At 52.6% G+C, this 22,068-nt stretch overlaps 1 protein-coding gene across 1 annotated transcript in view; it reads right to left on the bottom strand.

Annotated features, from left to right (window-relative positions):
- Window positions 1-22,068, bottom strand: part of abr (ABR activator of RhoGEF and GTPase) — a 97,152-nt gene that overhangs the window by 59,959 nt on the left and 15,125 nt on the right. Inside the window, exons 2-3 of the mRNA XM_063031718.1 lie at window positions 4,814-4,977; window positions 242-346 (exon numbers count right to left, since the gene is read on the bottom strand). Of these exons, the coding sequence (XP_062887788.1) occupies window positions 242-346; window positions 4,814-4,977 (269 nt within the window). The remainder of the gene's footprint in view (window positions 1-241; window positions 347-4,813; window positions 4,978-22,068) is intronic.

Below are 22,068 nucleotides of genomic sequence, written 5' to 3'. Positions count from 1 at the left end.
TGGGGAGATGGGGGATGGGGAGATGGGGAGGATGGGGGTGGGGGGAGAAGGGGTGGGGGAGATGGGGGGAGGGAGATGAGCAAGGTGACTTTGGGACAGGGGTAGGAGAAGGTGGACCACACCCAGTGAGAACACAGCCCTTACCAACTCCTGCCCGTAAGAATGCAGTCCCGTGAGAGACCAACAAACCTCACTTGAGACCCAGTAACCAGAGTGAGACAGCCACACCCTCCATCCATACCAGTAGCAGGGCCTCCAGCTGGTTGAGATAGAGCTCTTCACTGGCCAGGATGCCCGACAGAACCAAACTCCTCATCTCCAGTCGCTTCTCCGGCCCCGACACACCCTGGGGAGACAGTCACACCGGTCAGTCTCAACGTCCCCACACCCTGGGGACACAGTCACACCGGTCAGTCTCAATGTCACCACACCCTGGGGAAACAGTTACACCGGTCGGTCTCACAGTCCCCACACCCTGGGGAGACAGTCACACCGGTCAGTCTCAATGTCCCCACACCCAGGGGAAAGAGTTACACCAGTCAGTCTCACAGTCCGCACACCGTGGGGAGACAATTACACCGGTCAGTCTCACAGTCCCCACACCCTGGGGAGACAGTCACACCGTGCACGCAGCCTGGGGAGACAGTCACACCGGTCAGTCTCACAGTCCCCACACCCTGGGGAGACAGACACACCGTGCACGCAGCCTGGGTAGTCAACAGTCATCCGGCTGCCGTTTCTGCACCCCAGGGGAAACACAACCTCTTGTGTCTCCCTTGCCACATCGCGGTCACAGCTGCATCCACCCCCACTGACCCTCCCTCACCCTCACCTTCTGCAGCCCCAGATCAGAGTCGAGGTCTGCATCATGTACCTCGCATTCGTCCTGGTCCGAGGCGTCCGCTCCCTCCAACACCTCATCCAAGAACGAAAGCACCTCCTCCTCTCCCATTGCTGCGAGCGGCGGCCGATACCTCTGAGAGGAGACCTCTCCTTCCAAGACCAAACTGAACCTTCCCTCCTCTTGCTTCTCCTGAGAGTTGTCCGAGGGTGCGATCTCTCCCTTTCCCCTACCCCGAAAAGGGTTCGAGGGTGTGTGCTCTCCCCACTTCTGAGGGGAGACTGAGGGTGCAATTGTCCCTCTGCTCTGCGTGCGAGATTTCCCAATCTCTCCCTGGTCCTTCGAGATCAGACCCAGGGTGGGATCTCTCCCCCTCCCCCTTCAGTCTCCACCAACCTCTCCCCTCCTCCTCTGAGAGCAGGGTGAGGGAGGGACCTCTCAATCTATCCCAACCTCTCCCTTCCTCCTCCTCCTCCTCCGACAGCAGAGCGATTGTGGGATCTCTCCCAGCCCAACTCTGGGATGACACCAGTCCCTGCCCTCACCCCTCTTCCCCCACTCTCTGGCTCTCTCTGGGAAGTCACCTTGCACCTCTCCCACTCACCTCCTCCCTGCCCAACTCACTCCTCTCTGGATAAGAGCCTCGACTTGTCCCTCTTCCCCTCTCCCTCCACCTACCTTCTCATCCCTCCCTCCCTCCTCTTGTCCTCCCTGCCACTCTCCTCTCCTCTTCCTGTCCTACTTCCCCTCCCCCGCTCTCTCCTCCCTCCCTCGCTGAGATACTCCTTCCACTCCTTCCCTCTCCACCCTCGCTGCCCCTCTCCCTCTCCTCCTTGCCCTCCCCACCTCTCCCTCCCCGTCCTTCTCCCCCACCCTGCCTCTCCCCTTCGTGGGACAAAACCTGCCCCTGGGTCTTGCAAGTCACAACTTCCTTGTTGAGGCTCGTCCTCTCCGGCTTCCCGCTGCAGGAAGGCAGCTTTGCCTGGAACGCTGAGCGAGCAGGAACGCGGCGACACAGCGGGTTGGGGTGGGGGGGGGAACAGTGAAGCCCCCACACTGCACCTCCCTGGGGTCCGAGGAGCTGATGCAGGGAACAGCCCGAGGCATAAACAACAGGCCCGACACTCCCCCACTGAGTCAGCAAGTGGTCACAGTAACCACAAAGCTGTGACTCGCGTAGCAGGGCCCAGGAACAGCAGTATCGTCGCCTGGTGTTATGCAGTGACAGACCCGTCCCCACCGGTACCGTACCCCAGTGTTGTACAGTGACGGACCCGTCCCCACCGGTACCGTACCCCAGTGTTGTACAGTGACGGACCCGTCCCCACCGGTACTGTACCCCGGTGTTCTACACTGACGGACCCGTCCCCACCGGTACCGTACCCCAGTGTTACACAGTGACAGACCCGTCCCCACCGGTACCGTACCCCAGTGTTGTACAGTGACGGACCCGTCCCCACCGGTAACGTACCCCGGTGTTGTACAGTGACGGACCCGTCCCCACCGGTAACGTACCCCGGTGTTACACACTGACAGACCCGTCCCCACCGGTAATGTACCCCGGTGTTACACAGTGACTGACCCGTCCCCACCGGTACTGTACCCCGGTGTTCTACACTGACAGACCCGTCCCCACCGGTACCGTACCCCGGTGTTACACAGTGACGGACCCGTCCCCACCGGTACCGTACCCCGGTGGTACACAGTGACGGACCCGTCCCCACCGGTACCGTACCCCGGTGTTACACAGTGACGGACCCGTCCCCACCGGTACCGTACCCCGGTGTTACACAGTGACGGACCCGTCCCCACCGGTACCGTACCCCGGTGTTGTACAGTGACGGACCCGTCCCCACCGGTACCGTACCCCGGTGTTACACAGTGACGGACCCGTCCCCACCGGTACCGTACCCCGGTGTTGTACAGTGACGGACCCGTCCCCACCGGTACCGTACCCCGGTGTTGTACAGTGACGGACCCGTCCCCACCGGTACCGTACCCCGGTGTTGTACAGTGACGGACCCGTCCCCACCGGTAACGTACCCCGGTGTTGTACAGTGACAGACCCGTCCCCACCGGTACCGTACCCCGGTGTTCTACACTGACAGAGCTGAATCCCGTTTTGGCAGATGCCCTCCAGTCCCGTCAGCATCCTGGTGTACATATTCTGCACCATCTCCCGATAACTGGGCAATCGGACTGTCAGCCACACTCCAGAATCAGCCTGACTCGAGTTTTATAAAGCTGTAATGTAACTTCCTACCCTTTCAACTCAAAGCTCTGAGTAATGAACACTAGCATGCCCCATGTCTCTTTGACCACCCGAGCAACCCCTGTAGCCATGTTCAGTCAACGCTGCATCATCAAGATGCCTCCGTGCATCCACATTGTTAAAGGTGTTTCACTGGCGTGCTTTTGCATTTGATCTAGCAGGGTGCAACGGTTCACACTTGGCCCAGTGCTGGAATTGTACTCGCACACTCTCACCAGGGACCTTACAAACTGCTCCTGTCCAAAGGAGTCCATCACATCAAACAAACTCACTGACATCCACAGAGTCTCCAGTCCGCCCTGGAAACACGACTTCCCTTCCCACAGTCAATACCGGCTTTCCCCCAGCCTCCCGTTCACTCCCTCCCTCACCCTCCTCCCTCCCTGTTCACTCACTCCCTCACCCTCCCGTTCACTCACTCCCTCACCCTCCTCCCTCCCTGTTCACTCACTCCCTCACCCTTTCACTCACTCCCTCACCCTCCTCCCTCCCTGTTCACTCACTCCCTCACCCTCCCGTTCACTCCCTCCCTCACCCTCCTCCCTCCCTGTTCATTCACTCCCTCACCCTCCCGTTCACTCCCTCCCTCACCTCCCTCCCTGTTCACTCACTCCCTCACCCTCCTGTTCACTCCCTCCCTCACCCTCCTGTTCACTCCCTCCCTCACCCTCCCCGTTCACTCACACCCCACCCTCCCTGTTCACTCACTGCCTCACCCTCCCCATTCACTCACACCCCACCCTCCCCATTCACTCACTCCCTCACCCTCCCCATTCACTCACTCCCTCACCCTCCCCATTCACTCACTCCCTCGACCTCCCGTTCACTCACTCCCTCACCCTCCTCCCTCCCGTTCACTCCCTCCCTCCCTCACCCTCCTGTTCACTCACTCCCTCACCCTCCCATTCACTCCCTCCCTCACCCTCCCGTTCACTCACTCCCTCACCCTCCCATTCACTCACTACCACACCGTCCCCGTTCACTCACTCCCTCACCCTCCCGTTCACTCCCTCCCTCACCCTCCCCGTTCACTCACTCCCTCACCCTCCCGTTCACTCCCTCCCTCACCCTCCCCATTCACTCACTCCCTCACCCTCCCCATTCACTCACTCCCTCATCCTCCCCATTCACTCACTCCCTCACCCTCCTCCCTCCCCATTCACTCACTCCCTCACCCTCCCGTTCACTCACTCCCTCACCCTCCCAGTTCACTCACTCCCTCACCCTCCTCCCTCCCTGTTCACTCACCCCCACCCTCCCCATTCACTCACTCCCTCACCCTCCCCGTTCACTCACTCCCTCACCCTCCCGTTCACTCACCCCCCACCCTCCCCATTCACTCACTCCCTCACCCTCCCGTTCACTCACTCCCTCACCCTCCCCGTTCACTCACTCCCTCACCTTCCTCCCTCCCTGTTCACTCACCCCCCACCCTCCCCATTCACTCACTCCCTCACCCTCCCCATTCACTCACTCCCTCACCCTCCCCATTCACTCACTCCCTCACCCTCCCGTTCACTCACTCATCTTCCTCCTCCCCATTCACTTACCCTCTTCCTCCCTCCTCCTCACTCACCCTTCCTCCCCGTTCACTCACCTCCCACCCTCTGCGTACACTTACGCCCTCACCTTCCCCACCCGTTTACTGACCCCCTTCCCCCCTTGCCGCTCACTGCCCCTCCCCACCCTGCGGTACTCACCCCGGCTGCAGGACCCTGAGGGGTGGTGAGCAGCGCAGGCCCCGTGCTCAGCTGTGGTGATACGGCGGGCGATTCATCGATAAAGGGCAGCGTGTCCGATATCTCGTCCCCAGGCCGCGTCTCCTCTCCGGACTCACCGTCAAAACCCTCGGCAAAGCTGAAATCTGAGAGGCGGGAGAGAGGTAAGCACAACAGCCTTCCATCTCCCGATCTGCTGAGCACAGTCCAGTCCTCCACCGCCCCCGACAACGGCCGAGGCATGGGGGAAGGGGAGGGGAGGCATGGGGGGAGGGGAGGGGAGGCATGGGGAGAGGGGAGGGAGGCATGGGGGGAGGGGAAGGGATGAAGGGGAGGGGGAGGGGAGGCATGGGGGGAGGGGAGGGGAGGCATGGGGAGAGGGGAGGGGAGGCATGGGGGGAAGGGAAGGGAGGCATGGGGGGAGGGGAAGGGATGAGGGGGAGGGGGAGGGGAGGCATGAGGGGGCGGGGAGGGGAGGCATGAGGGGGCAGGGGAGAAGGAAGAGTGGATTCTAGGAGAAGGGTGTGAGGAGGCTGAGGGGTGGGGAAAGGGGTGAGGAGAGCGAGGGTGTGTGAGGAGAGTGAGGCTGTAAGGAGAGTGAGGGAGTGAGGAGAGTGAGGGGTGAGGGGAAGGGTACAAGGAGAGTGAGGGAGTGAGGATGTGAGGAGAGTGGGGGTGTGAGGAGAGTGAGGGGTGAGGGGAAGGGTACAAGGAGAGTGAGGGTGTGTGAGGAGAGTGAGGAGGTGAGGAGAGTGAGGGGGTGAGGAGAGTGAGGGAGCGAGGAGAGTGAGGGTGTGTGAGGAGAGTGAGGGTGTGTGAGCAGAGTGAGGGTGTGTGAGCAGAGTGAGGGGGTGAGGAGAATGAGGGAGTGAGGAGAGTGAGGGTGTGTGAGGAGAGTGAGGGTGTATGAGGAGAGTGAGGGGGCAAGGAGAGTGAGGGGTGAGGAGAGTGAGGGGGTGAGGAGAGTGAGGGGGTGAGGAGAATGAGGGGGTGAGGAGAGTGAGGGTGTGTGAGGAGAGTGAGGGTGTGTGAGGAGAGTGAGGGTGTATGAGGAGAGTGAGGGGTGAGGAGAGTGAGGGGTGAGGAGAGTGAGGGAGCGAGGAGAGTGAGGGGGCGAGGAGAGTGAGGGGGTGAGGAGAGTGAGGGGGTGAGGGGAGTGAGGAGGTGAGGAGAGTGAGGGTGTGCGAGGAGAGTGAGGGGGCGAGGAGAGTGAGGGTGTGTGAGGAGAGTGAGGGGGCCAGGAGAGTGAGGGGGCCAGGAGAGTGAGGGGGTGAGGAGAGTGAGGAGGTGAGGAGAGTGAGGGTGTGCGAGGAGAGTGAGGGGGTGAGGAGAGTGAGGGAGCGAGGAGAGTGAGGGTGTGTGAGGAGAGTGAGGGGGGCGAGGAGAGTGAGGGTGTGTGAGGAGAGTGAGGGGGTGAGGAGAGTGAGGGAGCGAGGAGAGTGAGGGAGCGAGGAGAGTGAGGGTGTGTGAGGAGAGAGTGAGGGGGCGAGGAGAGTGAGGGTGTGTGAGGAGAGTGAGGGTGTATGAGGAGAGTGAGGGGTGAGGAGAGTGAGGGGTGAGGAGAGTGAGGGGTGAGGAGAGTGAGGGAGCGAGGAGAGTGAGGGGGCGAGGAGAGTGAGGGGGTGAGGAGAGTGAGGGGGTGAGGGGAGTGAGGAGGTGAGGAGAGTGAGGGTGTGCGAGGAGAGTGAGGGGGTGAGGAGAGTGAGGGGGTGAGGAGAGTGAGGGAGCGAGGAGAGTGAGGGTGTGTGAGGAGAGTGAGGGGGCGAGGAGAGTGAGGGTGTGTGAGGAGAGTGAGGGGGCCAGGAGAGTGAGGGGGCCAGGAGAGTGAGGGGGTGAGGAGAGTGAGGAGGTGAGGAGAGTGAGGGTGTGCGAGGAGAGTGAGGGGGTGAGGAGAGTGAGGGAGCGAGGAGAGTGAGGGTGTGTGAGGAGAGTGTGGGGGGCGAGGAGAGTGAGGGTGTGTGAGGAGAGTGAGGGGGTGAGGAGAGTGAGGGAGCGAGGAGAGTGAGGGAGCGAGGAGAGTGAGGGTGTGTGAGGAGAGTGAGGGGGCGAGGAGAGTGAGGGTGTGTGAGGAGAGTGAGGGTGTGTGAGGAGAGTGAGGGTGTATGAGGAGAGTGAGGGGTGAGGAGAGTGAGGGGTGAGGAGAGTGAGGGAGCGAGGAGAGTGAGGAGGTGAGGAGAGTGAGGGTGTGCGAGGAGAGTGAGGGGGTGAGGAGAGTGAGGGGGTGAGGAGAGTGAGGGAGCGAGGAGAGTGAGGGTGTGTGAGGAGAGTGAGGGGGCGAGGAGAGTGAGGGTGTGTGAGGAGAGTGAGGGGGCCAGGAGAGTGAGGGGGCCAGGAGAGTGAGGGGGTGAGGAGAGTGAGGAGGTGAGGAGAGTGAGGGTGTGCGAGGAGAGTGAGGGGGTGAGGAGAGTGAGGGAGCGAGGAGAGTGAGGGTGTGTGAGGAGAGTGAGGGGGGCGAGGAGAGTGAGGGTGTGTGAGGAGAGTGAGGGGGTGAGGAGAGTGAGGGAGCGAGGAGAGTGAGGGAGCGAGGAGAGTGAGGGTGTGTGAGGAGAGTGAGGGGGCGAGGAGAGTGAGGGTGTGTGAGGAGAGTGAGGGGGCGAGGAGAGTGAGGGGGCCAGGAGAGTGAGGGAGCGAGGAGAGTGAGGGGGTGAGGAGAGTGAGTGGGTGAGGAGAGTGAGGGGGTGAGGAGAGTGAGGGAGCGAGGAGAGTGAGGGTGTGTGAGGAGAGTGAGGGGGTGAGGAGAGTGAGGGAGCGAGGAGAGTGAGGGTGGGTGAGGAGAGTGAGGGGGCGAGGAGAGTGAGGGTGTGTGAGGAGAGTGAGGGTGTGTGAGGAGAGTGAGGGGGCGAGGAGAGTGAGGGGGTGAGGGGAGTGAGGAGGTGAGGAGAGTGAGGGGGCGAGGAGAGTGAGGGGGTGAGGGGAGTGAGGAGGTGAGGAGAGTAAGGGTGTGGGAAAGGGGTGAGGGGTTGAGGGGGTTAGGACAGTGAGGGCAGAGTTTGAGGAGGGAGGGTGGAATTTGGGGGGGTTTGAGGGAGGCACATTCGGGGGAGGGAGAGGGAAAGTTCGAGAGAGCTTCAGAGGGGTACTGAAGGGTGCAGGGGTACAGGGAGGTTTGTTGGTGCTTTTGGGGAGGCTTTAAACTAGATTTGCAGGGGGATGGGAACCGAAGTGCCAGAGCAGATAATGGAGCAGGGGTGAAAATAAATGATGTTAAAAGTTCATGCAAAGCCACAAATAGAAGGGTTGTGTGTGGTGGCAATAGTCTTCTGAGGCGTGTCTATTTCAGTGCAAGGTGTATTGTGGGGAAGGCAGACGAGCTGAGGGCGTGGATTGACACGTGGAATTACGACATTATAGCCATTAGTGAAACTTGGCTGCAGGAGGGGCAGGACTGGCAGCTTAATGTTCCAGGGTTCTGATGTTTCAGACATGATCGAAGCAGAGGAATGAAGGCTGGCAGGGGGTGGCATTGCTAGTCAGGGAAAATGTTACAGCAGTGCTCAGGCAGGACAGATCAGAGGGCTTATCTACTGAGGCCATATGGGTGGAGCTGAGAAACAGGAAAGGTATGACCACATTAGTGGGATTGTATTACAGACCACCCAATAGTCAGCGAGAATTGGAGGAGCAAATCTGCAGAGAGACAGCAGACAACTGCAGGAAACATAAAGTTGTGGTGGTAGGGGATTTTAATTTTCCACATATTGATTGGGACTCCCATACTGTTAAAGGTCTAGATGGGTTAGAGTTTGTAAAATGTGTTCAGGAAAGTTTTCTAAATCAATATATAGAGGTACCAACTAGAGAGGATGCAATATTAGATCTCCTATTAGGAAATGAGTTAGGACAAGTGACGGAAGTGTGTGTAGGGGAACATTTTGGTTCCAGTGATCATAACACCATTAGTTTCAACTTGATCATGGATAAAGATAGATCTGGTCCTCGGGTTGAGGTTCTAAATTGGAAAAAGGCCAGATTTGAAGAAATGAGAAAGGATCTAAAAAGCGTGGATTGGAACAGGTTGTTCTCCGGCAAGGATGTGATTGGTAAGTTGGAGGCCTTCAAAGGAGAAATTTTGAGAGTGCAGAGTTTGTATGTTCCTGTCAGGATTAAAGCCAAAGTGAATAAGAATAAGGAACCTTGGTTCTCAAGGGGTATTGGAACTCTGATAAAGAAGAAGAGAGAGATGTATGAAATGTATAGGAAACAGGGAGCAAATAAGGTGCTTGAGGAGTATAAAAAGTGCAAAATAATACTTAAGAAAGGAATCAGGAGGGCTAAAAGAAGACATGAGGTTGCTTTGGCAGTCAAGGTGAAGGATAATCCAAAGAGCTTCTACAGGTATTTTAAGAGCAAAAGGATAGTAAGGGATAAAATTGGTCCTCTTGAACATCAGAATGGTCAGTTATGTAGGGAACCAAAAGAAATGGGGGAGATCTTAAATGGGTTTTTGCATCTGTATTTACTAAGGAAACTGGCATGGAGTCAATGGAAATAAGGCAAACAAGTAGTGAGGTCATGGAACCTATACAGATTGAGGAGGAGGAGGTGCTTGCTATCTTGAGGCAAATCAGAGTAGATAAATCCCCAGGACCTGACAGGGTATTCCCTCGGACCTTGAAGGAGACCAGTGTTGAAATTGCAGGGGCCCTGGCAGATATATTTAAAATGTCAGTATCTACGGCTGAGGTGCCGGAGGATTGGAGGATAGCTCATGTTGTTCCGTTGTTTAAAAAAGGCTCTAAAAGTAACCCAGGAAATTATAGTCCGGTAAATTTGACGCCGGTAGTATGTAAATTATTGGAAGGAGTACTAAGAGATAGGATCTATAAGTATTTGGATAGACAGAGACTTATTAGGGAGAGTCAACATGGCTTTGTATGTGGTAGGTCACGTTTAACAAATCTATTAGAGTTTTTCGAAGCGGTTACCAGGGAACTGGATGAAGGGAAGGCAGTGGATATTGTCTACATGGACTTCAGTAAGGCCTTTGACAAGGTCCCACATGGGAGGTTAGTTACAAAGATGCAGTCGATAGTTATACATGGAGAGGTGGTAAATTGGATTAGACATTGGCTCAATGGAAGAAGCCAGAGAGTGGTGGTAGAGAATTGCTTCTCCGAGTGGAGGCCTGTAACTAGTGGTGTGCCACAGGGATCAGTGCTGGGTCCATTGCTATTTGTTATCTATATCAATGATCTGGATGATAATGTGGTAAACTGGATCAGCAAATTTGCTGATGATACAAAGACTGGAGGTGTAGTGGACAGTGAGGAAGGTTTTCAAAGCTTGCCAAGGGATTTGGACCAGCTGGAAAAATGGGCTGAAAAATGGCAGATGGAGTTTAATACAGACAAGTGTGAGGTATTGCACTTTGGAAGGACAAACCAAGGTAGAACATACAGGGTAAACAACAGGAATTCTGCAGATGCTGGAAATTCAAGCAACACACATCAAAGTTGCTGGTGAACGCAGCAGGCCAGGCAGCATCTGTAGGAAGAGGTGCAGTCGACGTTTCAGGCCGAGACCCTTCGTCAGGACTAACTGAAGGAATAGTGAGTAAGGGATTTGAAAGTTGGAGGGGGAGGGGGAGATCCAAAATGATAGGAGAAGACAGGAGGGGGAGGGATAGAGCCGAGAGCTGGACAGGTGATTGGCAAAAGGGGATACGAGAGGATCATGGGACAGGAGGTCCGGGAAGAAAGACAAGGGGGGGGGGACCCAGAGGATGGGCAAGAGGTATATTCAGAGGGACAGAGGGAGAAAAAGGAGAGTGAGAGAAAGAATGTGTGCATAAAAATAAGTAACAGATGGGGTACGAGGGGGAGGTGGGGCCTCAGCGGAAGTTAGAGAAGTCGATGTTCATGCCATCAGGTTGGAGGCTACCCAGACGGAATACAAGGTGTTGTTCCTCCAACCTGAGTGTGGCTTCATCTTTACAGTAGAGGAGGCCGTGGATAGACATGTCAGAATGGGAATAGGGCGTGGAATTAAAATGTGTGGCCACTGGGAGATCCTGCTTTCTCTGGTGGACAGAGTGTAGATGTTCAGCAAAGCGGTCTCCCAGTCTGCGTCAGGTCTCGCCAATATATAAAAGGCCACATCGGGAGCACCGGACGCAGTATATCACCCCAGTCGACTCACAGGTGAAGTGTTGCCTCACCTGAAAGGACTGTTTGGGGCCCTGAATGGTGGTAAGGGAGGAAGTGTAAGGGCATGTGTAGCACTTGTTCCGCTTACAAGGATAAGTGCCAGGAGGGAGATCAGTGGGGAGGGATGGGGGGGACGAATGGACAAGGGAGTTGTGTAGGGAGCGATCCCTGCGGAATGCAGAGGGGGGGGGAGGGAAAGATGTGCTTAGTGGTGGGATCCCGTTGGAGGTGGCGGAAGTTACGGAGAATAATAGATTGGACCCGGAGGCTGGTGGGGTGGTAGGTGAGGACCAGGGGAACCCTATTCCTAGTGGGGTGGCGGGAGGATGGAGTGAGAGCAGATGTATGTGAAATGGGGGAGATGCGTTTAAGAGCAGAGTTGATAGTGGAGGAAGGGAAGCCCCTTTCTTTAAAAAAGGAAGACATCTCCCTCGTCCTGGAATGAAAAGCCTCATCCTGAGAGCAGATGCGGCGGAGACGGAGGAATTGCGAGAAGGGGATGGCATTTTTGCAAGAGACAGGGTGAGAAGAGGAATAGTCAGATAGCTGTGAGAGTCAGTAGGCTTATAGTAGACATCAGTGGATAAGCTGTCTCCAGAGACAGAGACAGAAAGATCTAGGAAGGGGAGAGAGGTGTCGGAAATGGACCAGGTAAACTTGAGGGCAGGGTGAAAGTTGGAGGCAAAGTTAATAAAGTCAACGAGTTCTGCATGCGTGCAGGAAGCAGCGCCAATGCAGTCGTCGATGTGCGAAGGAAAAGTGGGGGACAGATACCAGAATAGGCACGGAACATAGATTGTTCCACAAACCCAACAAAAAGGCAGGCATAGCTAGGACCCATACGGGTGCCCATAGCTACACCTTTAGTTTGGAGGAAGTGGGAGGAGCCAAAGGAGAAATTATTAAGAGTAAGGACTAATTCCGCTAGACGGAGCAGAGTGGTGGTAGAGGGGAACTGATTAGGTCTGGAATCCAAAAAGAAGCGTAGAGCTTTGAGACCTTCCTGATACATACAGAACATACAGGGTTAATGGTAAGGCACTGAGGAGTGCAGTAGAACAGAGGGAACTGGGAATACAGATACAAAATTCCTTAAAAGTGGTGTCACAGGTAGATAGGGTCGTAAAGAGAGCTTTTGGTACATTGGCCTTTATAAATCAAAGTATTGAGTATAAGAGCTGGAATGTTATGATGAAGTTGTATAAGGCATTGGTGAGGCCGAATCTGGAGTATTGTGTTCAGTTTTGGTCACCAAATTACAGGAAGGATATTAATAAGGTCGAAAGAGTGCAGAGAAGGTTTACAAGGATGTTGCCGGGACTTGAGAAACTCAGTTACAGAGAAAGGTTGAATAGGTTAGGACTTTATTCCCTGGAGCATAGAAGAATGAGGGGAGATTTGATAGAGGTATATAAAATTATGATGGGTATAGATAGAGTGAATGCAAGCAGGCTTTTTCCACTGAGGCAAGGGGAGAAAAAAACCAGAGGACATGGGTTAAGGGTGAGGGGGGAAAAGTTTAAAGGGAACATTAGGGGGGGCTTCTTCACACAGAGAGTGGTGGGAGTATGGAATGAGCTGCCAGACGAGGTGGTAAATGCGGGTTCTTTTTTAACATTTAAGAATAAATTGGACAGATACATGGATGGGAGGTGTATGGAGGGATATGGTCCGTGTGCGGGTCAGTGGGACTAGGCAGAAAAATGGTTCGGCACAGCCAAGAAGGGCCAAAAGGCCTGTTTCTGTGCTGTAGTTTCTATGGTTCTATGGGAGTGAAGTCGAGGGGAAGGAGGGAAGTTGAGGGGGTGTGGGGAAGCGGAAGGGGGTCTGGGAAACTTTCACCCCGGTGTTACACAGTGACAGACCCGTCCCCACCGGTACCGTACCCCGGTGTTGTACAGTGACTGACCCGTCCCCACCGGTACCGTACCCCAGTGTTACACAGCGACAGACCCGTCCCCACCGGTACCCTACCCCGGCGTTATACACTGACAGACCCGTCCCCACCGGTACCGTACCCCAGTGTTACACAGCGACAGACCCGTCCCCACCGGTACCCTACCCCGGCGTTATACACTGACAGACCCGTCCCCACCGGTACCCTACCCCGGTGTTACACAGCGACAGACCCGTCCCCACCGGTACCCTACCCCGGCGTTACACAGTGACAGACCCGTCCCCACCGGTACCCTACCCCAGTGTTACACAGCGACAGACCCGTCCCCACCGGTACCCTACCCCGGCGTTACACAGTGACAGACCCGTCCCCACCGGTACCCTACCCTGGTGTTGTACACCGACAGACCCGTCCCCACCGGTACCGTACCCCGGTGTTACACAGTGACAGACCCGTCCCCACCGGTACCGTACCCCGGTGTTGTACAGTGACAGACCCGTCCCCACCGGTACCGTACCCCGGTGTTACACAGTGACAGACCCGTCCCCACCGGTACCGTACCCCGGTGTCGTACAGTAACAGACCCGTCCCCACCGGTACCGTACCCCGGTGTTTCACAGTGACAGACCCGTCCCCACCGGTACCGTACCCCGGTGTTACACAGTGACAGACCCGTCCCCACCGGTACCGTACCCCGGTGTTACACAGTGACAGACCCGTCCCCACCGGTACCGTACCCCGGTGTTGTACAGTGACAGACCCGTCCCCACCGGTACCGTACCCCAGTGTTACACAGTGACAGACCCGTCCCCACCGGTACCGTACCCCGGTGTTACACAGTGACAGACCCGTCCCCACCGGTACCGTACCCCAGTGTTGTACAGTGACAGACCCGTCCCCACTGGTACCGTACCCCGGTGTTACACAGTGACAGACCTGTCCCCACCGGTACTGTATCCCTGTTATACAGTTAGAGACCTGTACCCTGGTATCATACGTTGAGGGAGAAATGGAGGGATGGTGAGAAAGAGAAAGAACAGAGAGGGTGTGTGGATGATGGACGGAGGGAGAGAGGTACAGAGGGAGATGACATACTGCTGTAAAGGGTGTCGATCCAGGATAGTTGGGGGAGGGCCTGCTGACTGACCGGTTCCATGTTGGGCCTGACCGTTCAGTGTCGAACACCCGCCAGCCGGTGAACTCGGTTACAAAGGCCGTGGCCGCCGCAGACACAGACTCCCTGTGTGTGCACTGCAAAGGCTTTGTCAATGAGAGCGCTGGCTCCCTGCTGCTCCTCACTGCAGGCAAAATCCATCAAAGGGCAGCGCTTCTCCCAGCTGCCCCAACTCACGATTCCCGGCAGTCCCGACCTGACTGGGGTCGGCCCGACACTCACAGGCAGACCAGGGTTCAGTCCTGCAGCACATCAGCAGCACCCGACTCTCAGACAGATGGCTTCGGGCTTTTGAAATGCAAATCAATCCTGCACAGCTGTCTGCTTGCTGCACCCACACACAGGTCGGAGTTACAACGTATTCAGTACATCCCCACTACGTCTACACAGACAATACACTGCATCACATACACACACACCTCAAACCCCACGTACACACACACCGCAAACACACAACATATTCAATACATCCCCACTACGTCTACACAGACAATACACTGCATCACATACACACACACCTCAAACCCCACGTACACACACACCGCAAACACACAACGTATTCAATACATCCCCACTACGTCTACACAGACAATACACTGCATCACATACACACACACACACCTCAAACCCCACGTACACACACACCGCAAACACACAACGTATTCAAAACACCCCCACTACGTCTACACAGACAATACACTGCATCACATACACACACACCTCAAACCCCACGTACACACACACCGCAAACACACAACATATTCAATACATCCCCACTACGTCTACACAGACAATACACTGCATCACATACACACACACCTCAAACCCCACGTACACACACACCGCAAACACACAACGTATTCAATACATCCCCACTACGTCTACACAGACAATACACTGCATCACATACACACACACACACCTCAAACCCCACGTACACACACACCGCAAACACACAACGTATTCAAAACACCCCCACTACGTCTACACAGACAATACACTGCATCACATACACACACACCTCAAACCCCACGTACACACACACCGCAAACACGCAACGTATTCAATACATCCCCACTACGTCTACACAGACAATACACTGCATCATGCAGTATATAATTAGCATTATCATGGAAAAGGATAGAATCAGAGAGGACAGGAAAATTTTTAATTGGGGAAGGGCAGCTTATGAGGCTATAAGGCTAGAACTTGCAGGTGTGAATTGGGATGATGTTTTTGCAGGGAAATGTACTATGGACATGTGGTCGATGTTTAGAGATCTCTTACTGGAGGTTAGGGATAAATTTGTCCCGGTGAGGAAGATAAAGAATGGTAGGGTGAAGGAACCATGGGTGACAAGTAAGGTGGAAAATCTAGTCAGGTGGAAGAAGGCAGCATACATGAGGTTTAGGAAGCAAGGATCAGATGGGTCTATTGAGGAATATACGGAAGCAAGAAAGGAGCTTAAGAAGGGGCTGAGAAGAGCAAGAAGGGGGCATGAGAAGGCCTTGGCGAGTAGGGTAAAGGAAAACCCCAAGGCATTCTTCAATTATGTGAAGAAAAAAAGGATGACAGGAGTGAAGGTAGGACCGATTAGAGATAAAGGTGGGAAGATGTGCCTGGAGGCTGTGGAAGTGAGCGAGGTCCTCAATGAATACTTCTCTTCGGTATTCACCAATGAGAGGGAACTTGATGATGGTGAGGACAATATGAGTGAGGTTGATGTTCTGGAGCACGTTGATATTAAGGGAGAGGAGGAGTTGGAGTTGTTTAAATACATTAGGACGGATAAGTCCCCAGGGCCTGACGGAATATTCCCCAGGCTGCTCCACAAGGCGAGGGAAGAGATTGCTGAGCCTCTGGCTAGGATCTTTATGTCCTTGTTGTCCACGGGAATGGTACCGGAGGACTGGAGGGAGGCGAATGTTGTCCCCTTGTTCAAAAAAGGTAGCAGGGATAGTCCGGTTAATTATAGACCAGTGAGCCTTATGTCTGTGGTGGGAAAGCTGTTGGAAAAGATTTTTAGAGATAGGACCTGTGGGCATTTAGAGATCAGGGACAGTCAGCATGGCTTTGTGAAGGGCAGATCGTGTCTAACAAGCCTGATAGAGTTCTTTGAGGAGCTGACCAGGCATATAGATGAGGGTAGTGCAGTGGATGTGATTTATATGGATTTTAGTAAGGCATTTGACAAGGTTCCACACGGTAGGCTTACTCAGAAAGTCAGAAGGCATGGGATCCAGGGAAGTTTGGCCAGGTGGATTCAGAGTTGGCTTGCCTGCAGAAGGCAGAGGGTGGTGGTGGAGGGAGTACATTCAGATTGGAGGACTGTGACTAGTGGTGTCCCACAAGGATCTGTTCTGGGACCTCTACTTTTCGTGATTTTTATTAGCGACCTAGAAGTGGGGGTAGAAGGGTGGGTTGGCAAGTTTGCAGACGACACAAAGGTTGGTGGTGTTGTAGATAGTGTAGAGGATTGTCAAAGATTGCAGAGAGACATTGATAGGATGCAGAAGTGGGCTGAGAAGTGGCAGATGGAGTTCAACCCGGAGAGATGTGAGGTGGTACACTTTGGAAGGACAAACTCCAAGGCAGAGTACAAAGTAAATGGCAGGATACTTGGTAGTGTGGAGGAGCAGAGAGATCTCGGGGTACATGTCCACAGATCCCTGTGATCCATGCCTCACAGGTGGATAGGGTAGTTAAGAAAGCTTATGGGGTGTTAGCTTTCATAAGGTGAGGGATAGAGTTTAAGAGTCGCGAGGTAATGATGCAGCTCTATTAAACCCTGGTTAGGGCACACTTGGAGTACTGTGTCCAGTTCTGGTTGCCTCACTATAGGAAGGATGTGGAAGCATTGGAAAGGGTACAGAGGAGATTTACCAGGATGCTGCCTGGTTTAGAGAGTATGCATTATGATCAGAGATTAAGGGAGCTAGGGCTTTACTCTTTGGAGAGAAGGAGGATGAGAGGAGACATGATAGAGGTATACAAGATATTAAGAGGAATAGATAGAGTGGATAGCCAGCGCCTCTTCCCCAGGGCACCACTGCTCAACACAAGGGGACATGGCTTTAAGGTAAGGGGTGGGAAGTTCAAGGGGGATATTAGAGAAGGTTTTTTAACTCAGAGAGTGGTTGGTGTGTGGAATGCACTGCCTGAGTCAGTGGTGGAGGCAGATACACTCGTGAAGTTTAAGAGACTACTAGACAGGTATATGGAGGAATTTAAGGTGGGGGCTTATATGGGAGGCAGGGTTTGAGGATCAGCACAACATTGTGGGCCGAAGAGCCTATAATGTGTTGTACTACTCTATGTTCTATACACACACACACACACACACCTCAAACCCCACGCACACATACACCGCAAAAACACAACAATAGACAATAAACAATAGGTGCAGAAGTAGACCATTCGGCCCTTCGAGCCTGCACTGCCATTCTGAGATCATGGCTGATCATCTACTATCAATACCCGGTTCCTGCCTTGTCCCCATAACCCTTGATTCCCCTATCCATAAGATACCAATCTAGCTCCTTCTTGAAAGCATTCAGAGAATTGGCCTCCACTGCCCTCTGAGGCAGCGCGTTCCACACCTCCACAACTCTCTGGGAGAAGAAGTTCCTCCTCAACTCTGTCCTAAATGACCTACCCCTTATTCTTAAACCATGCCCTCTGGTACTGGACTCTCAGCATCTGGAACATATTTCCTACCTCTATCTTGTCCAATCCCTTAATAATCTTATATGTCTCAGTCAGATCCCCCCTCAATCTCCTTAATACCAGCGTGTACAAGCCCAGTCTCTCTAACCTCTCTGCGTAAGACAATCCGGACATCCCAGGAATTAACCTAGTGAACCTACGCTGCACCTCCTCCACAGCCAGGATGTCCTTCCTTAACCCTGGAGACCAAAACTGCACACAATACTCCAGGTGTGGTCTCACCTTGGCCCTGTACAAATGCAAAAGGATTTCCTTGCTCTTGTACTCAATTCCCTTTGTAATAAAGGCCAACATTCCATTAGCCTTCTTCACTGCCTGCTGCACTTGCTGATTCACCTTCAGAGACTGATGAACAAGTACTCCTAGATCTCTTTGTATTTCTCCCTTACCTAACTCCACACCGTTCAGATAATAATCTGCCTTCCTGTTCTTGCTCCCAAAGTGAGCACACCTCACACTTATTCACATTAAACGCCATCTGCCAAGTTTCTGCCCACTCACCCAGCCTATCCAAGTCACCTTGAATTCTCCTAACATCCTCATCACATGTCACACTGCCACCCAGCTTAGTATCATCAGCAAACTTGCTGATGTTGTTCACAATGCCTTCCTCTAAATCATTGACATAAATCGTAAACAGCTGTGGTCCCAATACCGAGCCCTGTGGCACCCCACTAGTCACCACCTGCCATTCCGAGAAACATCCATTCACTGCTACCCTTTGCTTTCTATCTGCCAACCAGTTTTCTATCCATGTCAATATCCTCCCCCCAATGCCATGAGCTCCGATTTTACCCACCAATCTCCTATGTGGTACCTTATTAAATGCCTTCTGAAAGTCAAACTACACCACATCCACTGGATCTCCCACGTCTATCTTCCTGGTTACATCCTCGAAAAACTCCAATAGATTAGTCAAGCATTATTTGCCTTGGTAAATCCATGCTGGCTCGGCCCAATCCTATCACTGCTATCAAGATATGCCGCTATTTCATCTTTAATAATGGACTCTAGCATCTTCCCCACTACTGATGTTAGGCTAACAGGGTGATAGTTCTCTGTTTTCTCCCTCCCTCCTTTTTTAAAAAGTGGGATAACATTAGCCATTCACCAATTGTCAGGAACTGATCCTGAATCTAAGGAACATTGGAAAATGATCACCAATGCATCCGCAATTTCCAGAGCCACCTCCTTTAGTACCCTAGGATGCAGACCATCTGGACCTGGGGATTTGTTAGCCTTCAGTCCCATCAGTCTACTCATCACCGTTTCCTTCCTAATGTCAATCTGTTTCAGTTCCTCTGTTACCCTATGTCCTTGGCCCATCCACACATCTGGGAGATTGCTTGTGTCTTCCCTGGTGAAGACAGATCCAAAGTACTTATTAAATTCGTCTGCCAGTTCTCTGTTTCCCATAACAATTTCTCCCAATTCATTCTTCAAGGGCCCAACATTGTTCTTAACTATCTTCCTTCTCTTCACATACCTAAAAAAACTTTTGCTATCCTCCTTTATATTTCTAGCTAGCTTGCGTATTCAATACACCCCCACTACGTCTACACAGACAATACATTGCATGATACATGCACACCTCAAACCACAAGCACACCACTCCCCACTCACATACAACATACTATGTGTGCACCTACCACACTGCACACATATGCTACACGTGTATACGACAGTGAACAGTGTGTACACACAAGGTGCTACACGTATGCTCCTACCATGCTACAGACATCGCAACATGCTATACCATGCCACACATGTACATAACATGCCAAACTCCACAGAGTCACAGAGAAGTACAGCACAGAAACAGGCTCTTCGGCCCATCTACTCCATGCCAAACCATTTAATCTGCCTACTCCCATTGACCATATCCCTACCATCCATGTACCTACTCAACCTTCTCTTAAACGTTGAAACGGAGCTCGCATGCACCCATCACTTGTGCTGCAGCTTGTCCACACTCTCATGACCTTCTGGGTGAAGAACTTGCCCTTCTTGTTCCTGTTAAACTTCTCACCTTTCACCCTTAACTTGTCACGTCTGCTTGCAGTCCCACCCAACCTCAGTGGAAAAAGCCTGCTTGCATTTACCCTATCAATACCCCTCATAATTTCGTATACCTCCGTCAAATCTCCCCTCAATCTTCTACGTTCTGAAGAATACAGTTCTAACCAATTCAATCTTTTCTCATATACAGTAAATCAGTCCTCCACAGCTGGCAATATCCTTGCAAATTTTCTCTGTACTCTTTCAATCTTGTTTACATCTTTCCTGTAGGCAGGTGACCAAAACTGCACACATACTGTAAATTGGGCCTCCCCAACGTCTTATACAACTTCAGCATAACATCCCATCTCCTGTACTCATTACAGTGATCTATGAAGGCCAAAAGCTTTCTTTACAACCCACTTTCAGTGAATTATGGACCTGTATTCTCTGATCCCTTTGTTCTACCACACTTTTCAGTACCCTACCAGCTGCACCAACTCCTTAGTCACGTGTTAAACTCTACTCTTCCTGTTTCTGGCCTCACTAACAGGTAGCACAGGTAACAATCCTGAGATCAATAGACCCTGGAGGTCTTGACCTTTAACTTAGCACCTAACTCCCTGACACGAGGAAATCTGCAGATGCTGGAAATTCAAGCAACACACATCAAAGTTGCTGGTGAACGCAGCAGGCCAGGCAGCATCTCAAGGAAGAGGTACAGTCGACGTTTCGGGCCGAGACCCTTCGTCAGGACCCACGTAAGCGGCTGACAGTGTGGAAATGTATAGAAAGTAATGGTAATGTCTGTAAAGGCTTGCGAGTCATTGAATGGTTTAATGTAAATAATTTTTAAACAAAATATACAGTAAAGTATATTTTGTTTAAAAAACCACTAACACTGTCCACTCCAACAAAGGCCACTCCACCTGTCCACCTTATTTTAATTTGTTCTTGCCTATCAATTCCAATCGCTGATTGGCCACTGCATAAAACACTAAATTGCCATGAACTGATGTCTTATGTACTCAATCGGCAAACCTGAGTGAGCTACAGCTTCTCATCCTTCCAATCACAGATTGGCAACAACACAACCCAGGAACAGGCCCTTTGGCCCATCTGGTATATGCTGCCCATGATGCCCCACCCAAGCTAGAAACATTTGCCAGCATTTTATGCATACCCTTCTAAACCTTTCCAATCCACCTAACTCTCCAAGTATCTTTTTTAATGTTCCTGCACCTGCCTCAACTACTTCCTCCTGCATCCCCCATTTACAGACCACTTTCTGTGTAATGGAGTTGTTCCTCAAGTTCCTCTTGAACCTTTCCCTTCTCACTATCCTGTGAGAACCTACCCTGTGGTTCTTGATTCCCCAACCCTGGGGAAATGACTGAGAGCACTTTGTGATTTACTTAGCTCCATAAGATCGCCTCTCAGTCTCCTGTGCTTTAAGCAATAAAGAACTAGCCAGTCTAACCCCTCCCTATTACTCATTCCCTTGAGTACTGTCAGAGTCTTTGTCAATCTTTTCTTCACTTTTTCAATTTCATATCTCTCCATTGCAGAACGACCAAAACTGAAAACAATTCTCCAAGTGTGGCCTCACCAGCGTGCATGGCCCAACTTTTATACTTCATGCCCTGACAAGTGAAAGCCAAGGTGACAAAGGCCTTTTTCACCACCCTGTCTACCAGTGACTCTATTTCCACTCTCGTCACTGAAGTGGCCACACAGGTTGCTAGCGTGGTTAAGAAGGCATATGACATGCTCGCTTTTACTAGTCAAGGTTTTGAGTTCAAAAGTCAGGAAGTCATGTTGCAGCTTTATAAAACTCTGGTTAGGCTGCATCTGGTGTATTGCATGTAGTTCTGGTACCCCCACTATAGGAAGGACATTGAGGCTGTGGAGAGGGTGCAGAAGAGGTTAGGATGTGGCCTGGGTTAGAGGGCATGTGTTGCAAACAAAAGATTGGAAGATGACAGGAGACCTGATATTGGTTTACAAGTTCAAAGTTTAAAGGTAATTTATTATCAAAGTAGATATATGTCACCATATACAATCCTGCGATTCATTTTCTCGTGGGCATACTCAATAAATCCATAACAGAATGATAAACATGACAGAATCACGGGAAGACCGCACCAACTTGGGCGTTCGACCAGTGTGCAGAAGACAACAGACTGTGCAAATACAAAAAGAAAGACACAATAAATATCAAGAGGAGTCTTTGAAAGTGAGTCCATAGGTTGTGGGAACAGTTCAGTGATGGGGCGAGCAAAGCTGAATGAAGTTA

Source organism: Mobula hypostoma, chromosome 23 (assembly GCF_963921235.1).
Source record: "Mobula hypostoma chromosome 23, sMobHyp1.1, whole genome shotgun sequence".
NCBI lineage: Eukaryota > Metazoa > Chordata > Chondrichthyes > Myliobatiformes > Myliobatidae > Mobula > Mobula hypostoma.
The sequence above is the reverse complement of the archived record's forward strand: the minus strand, read 5'-3'. Positions and strand labels throughout refer to the sequence as shown.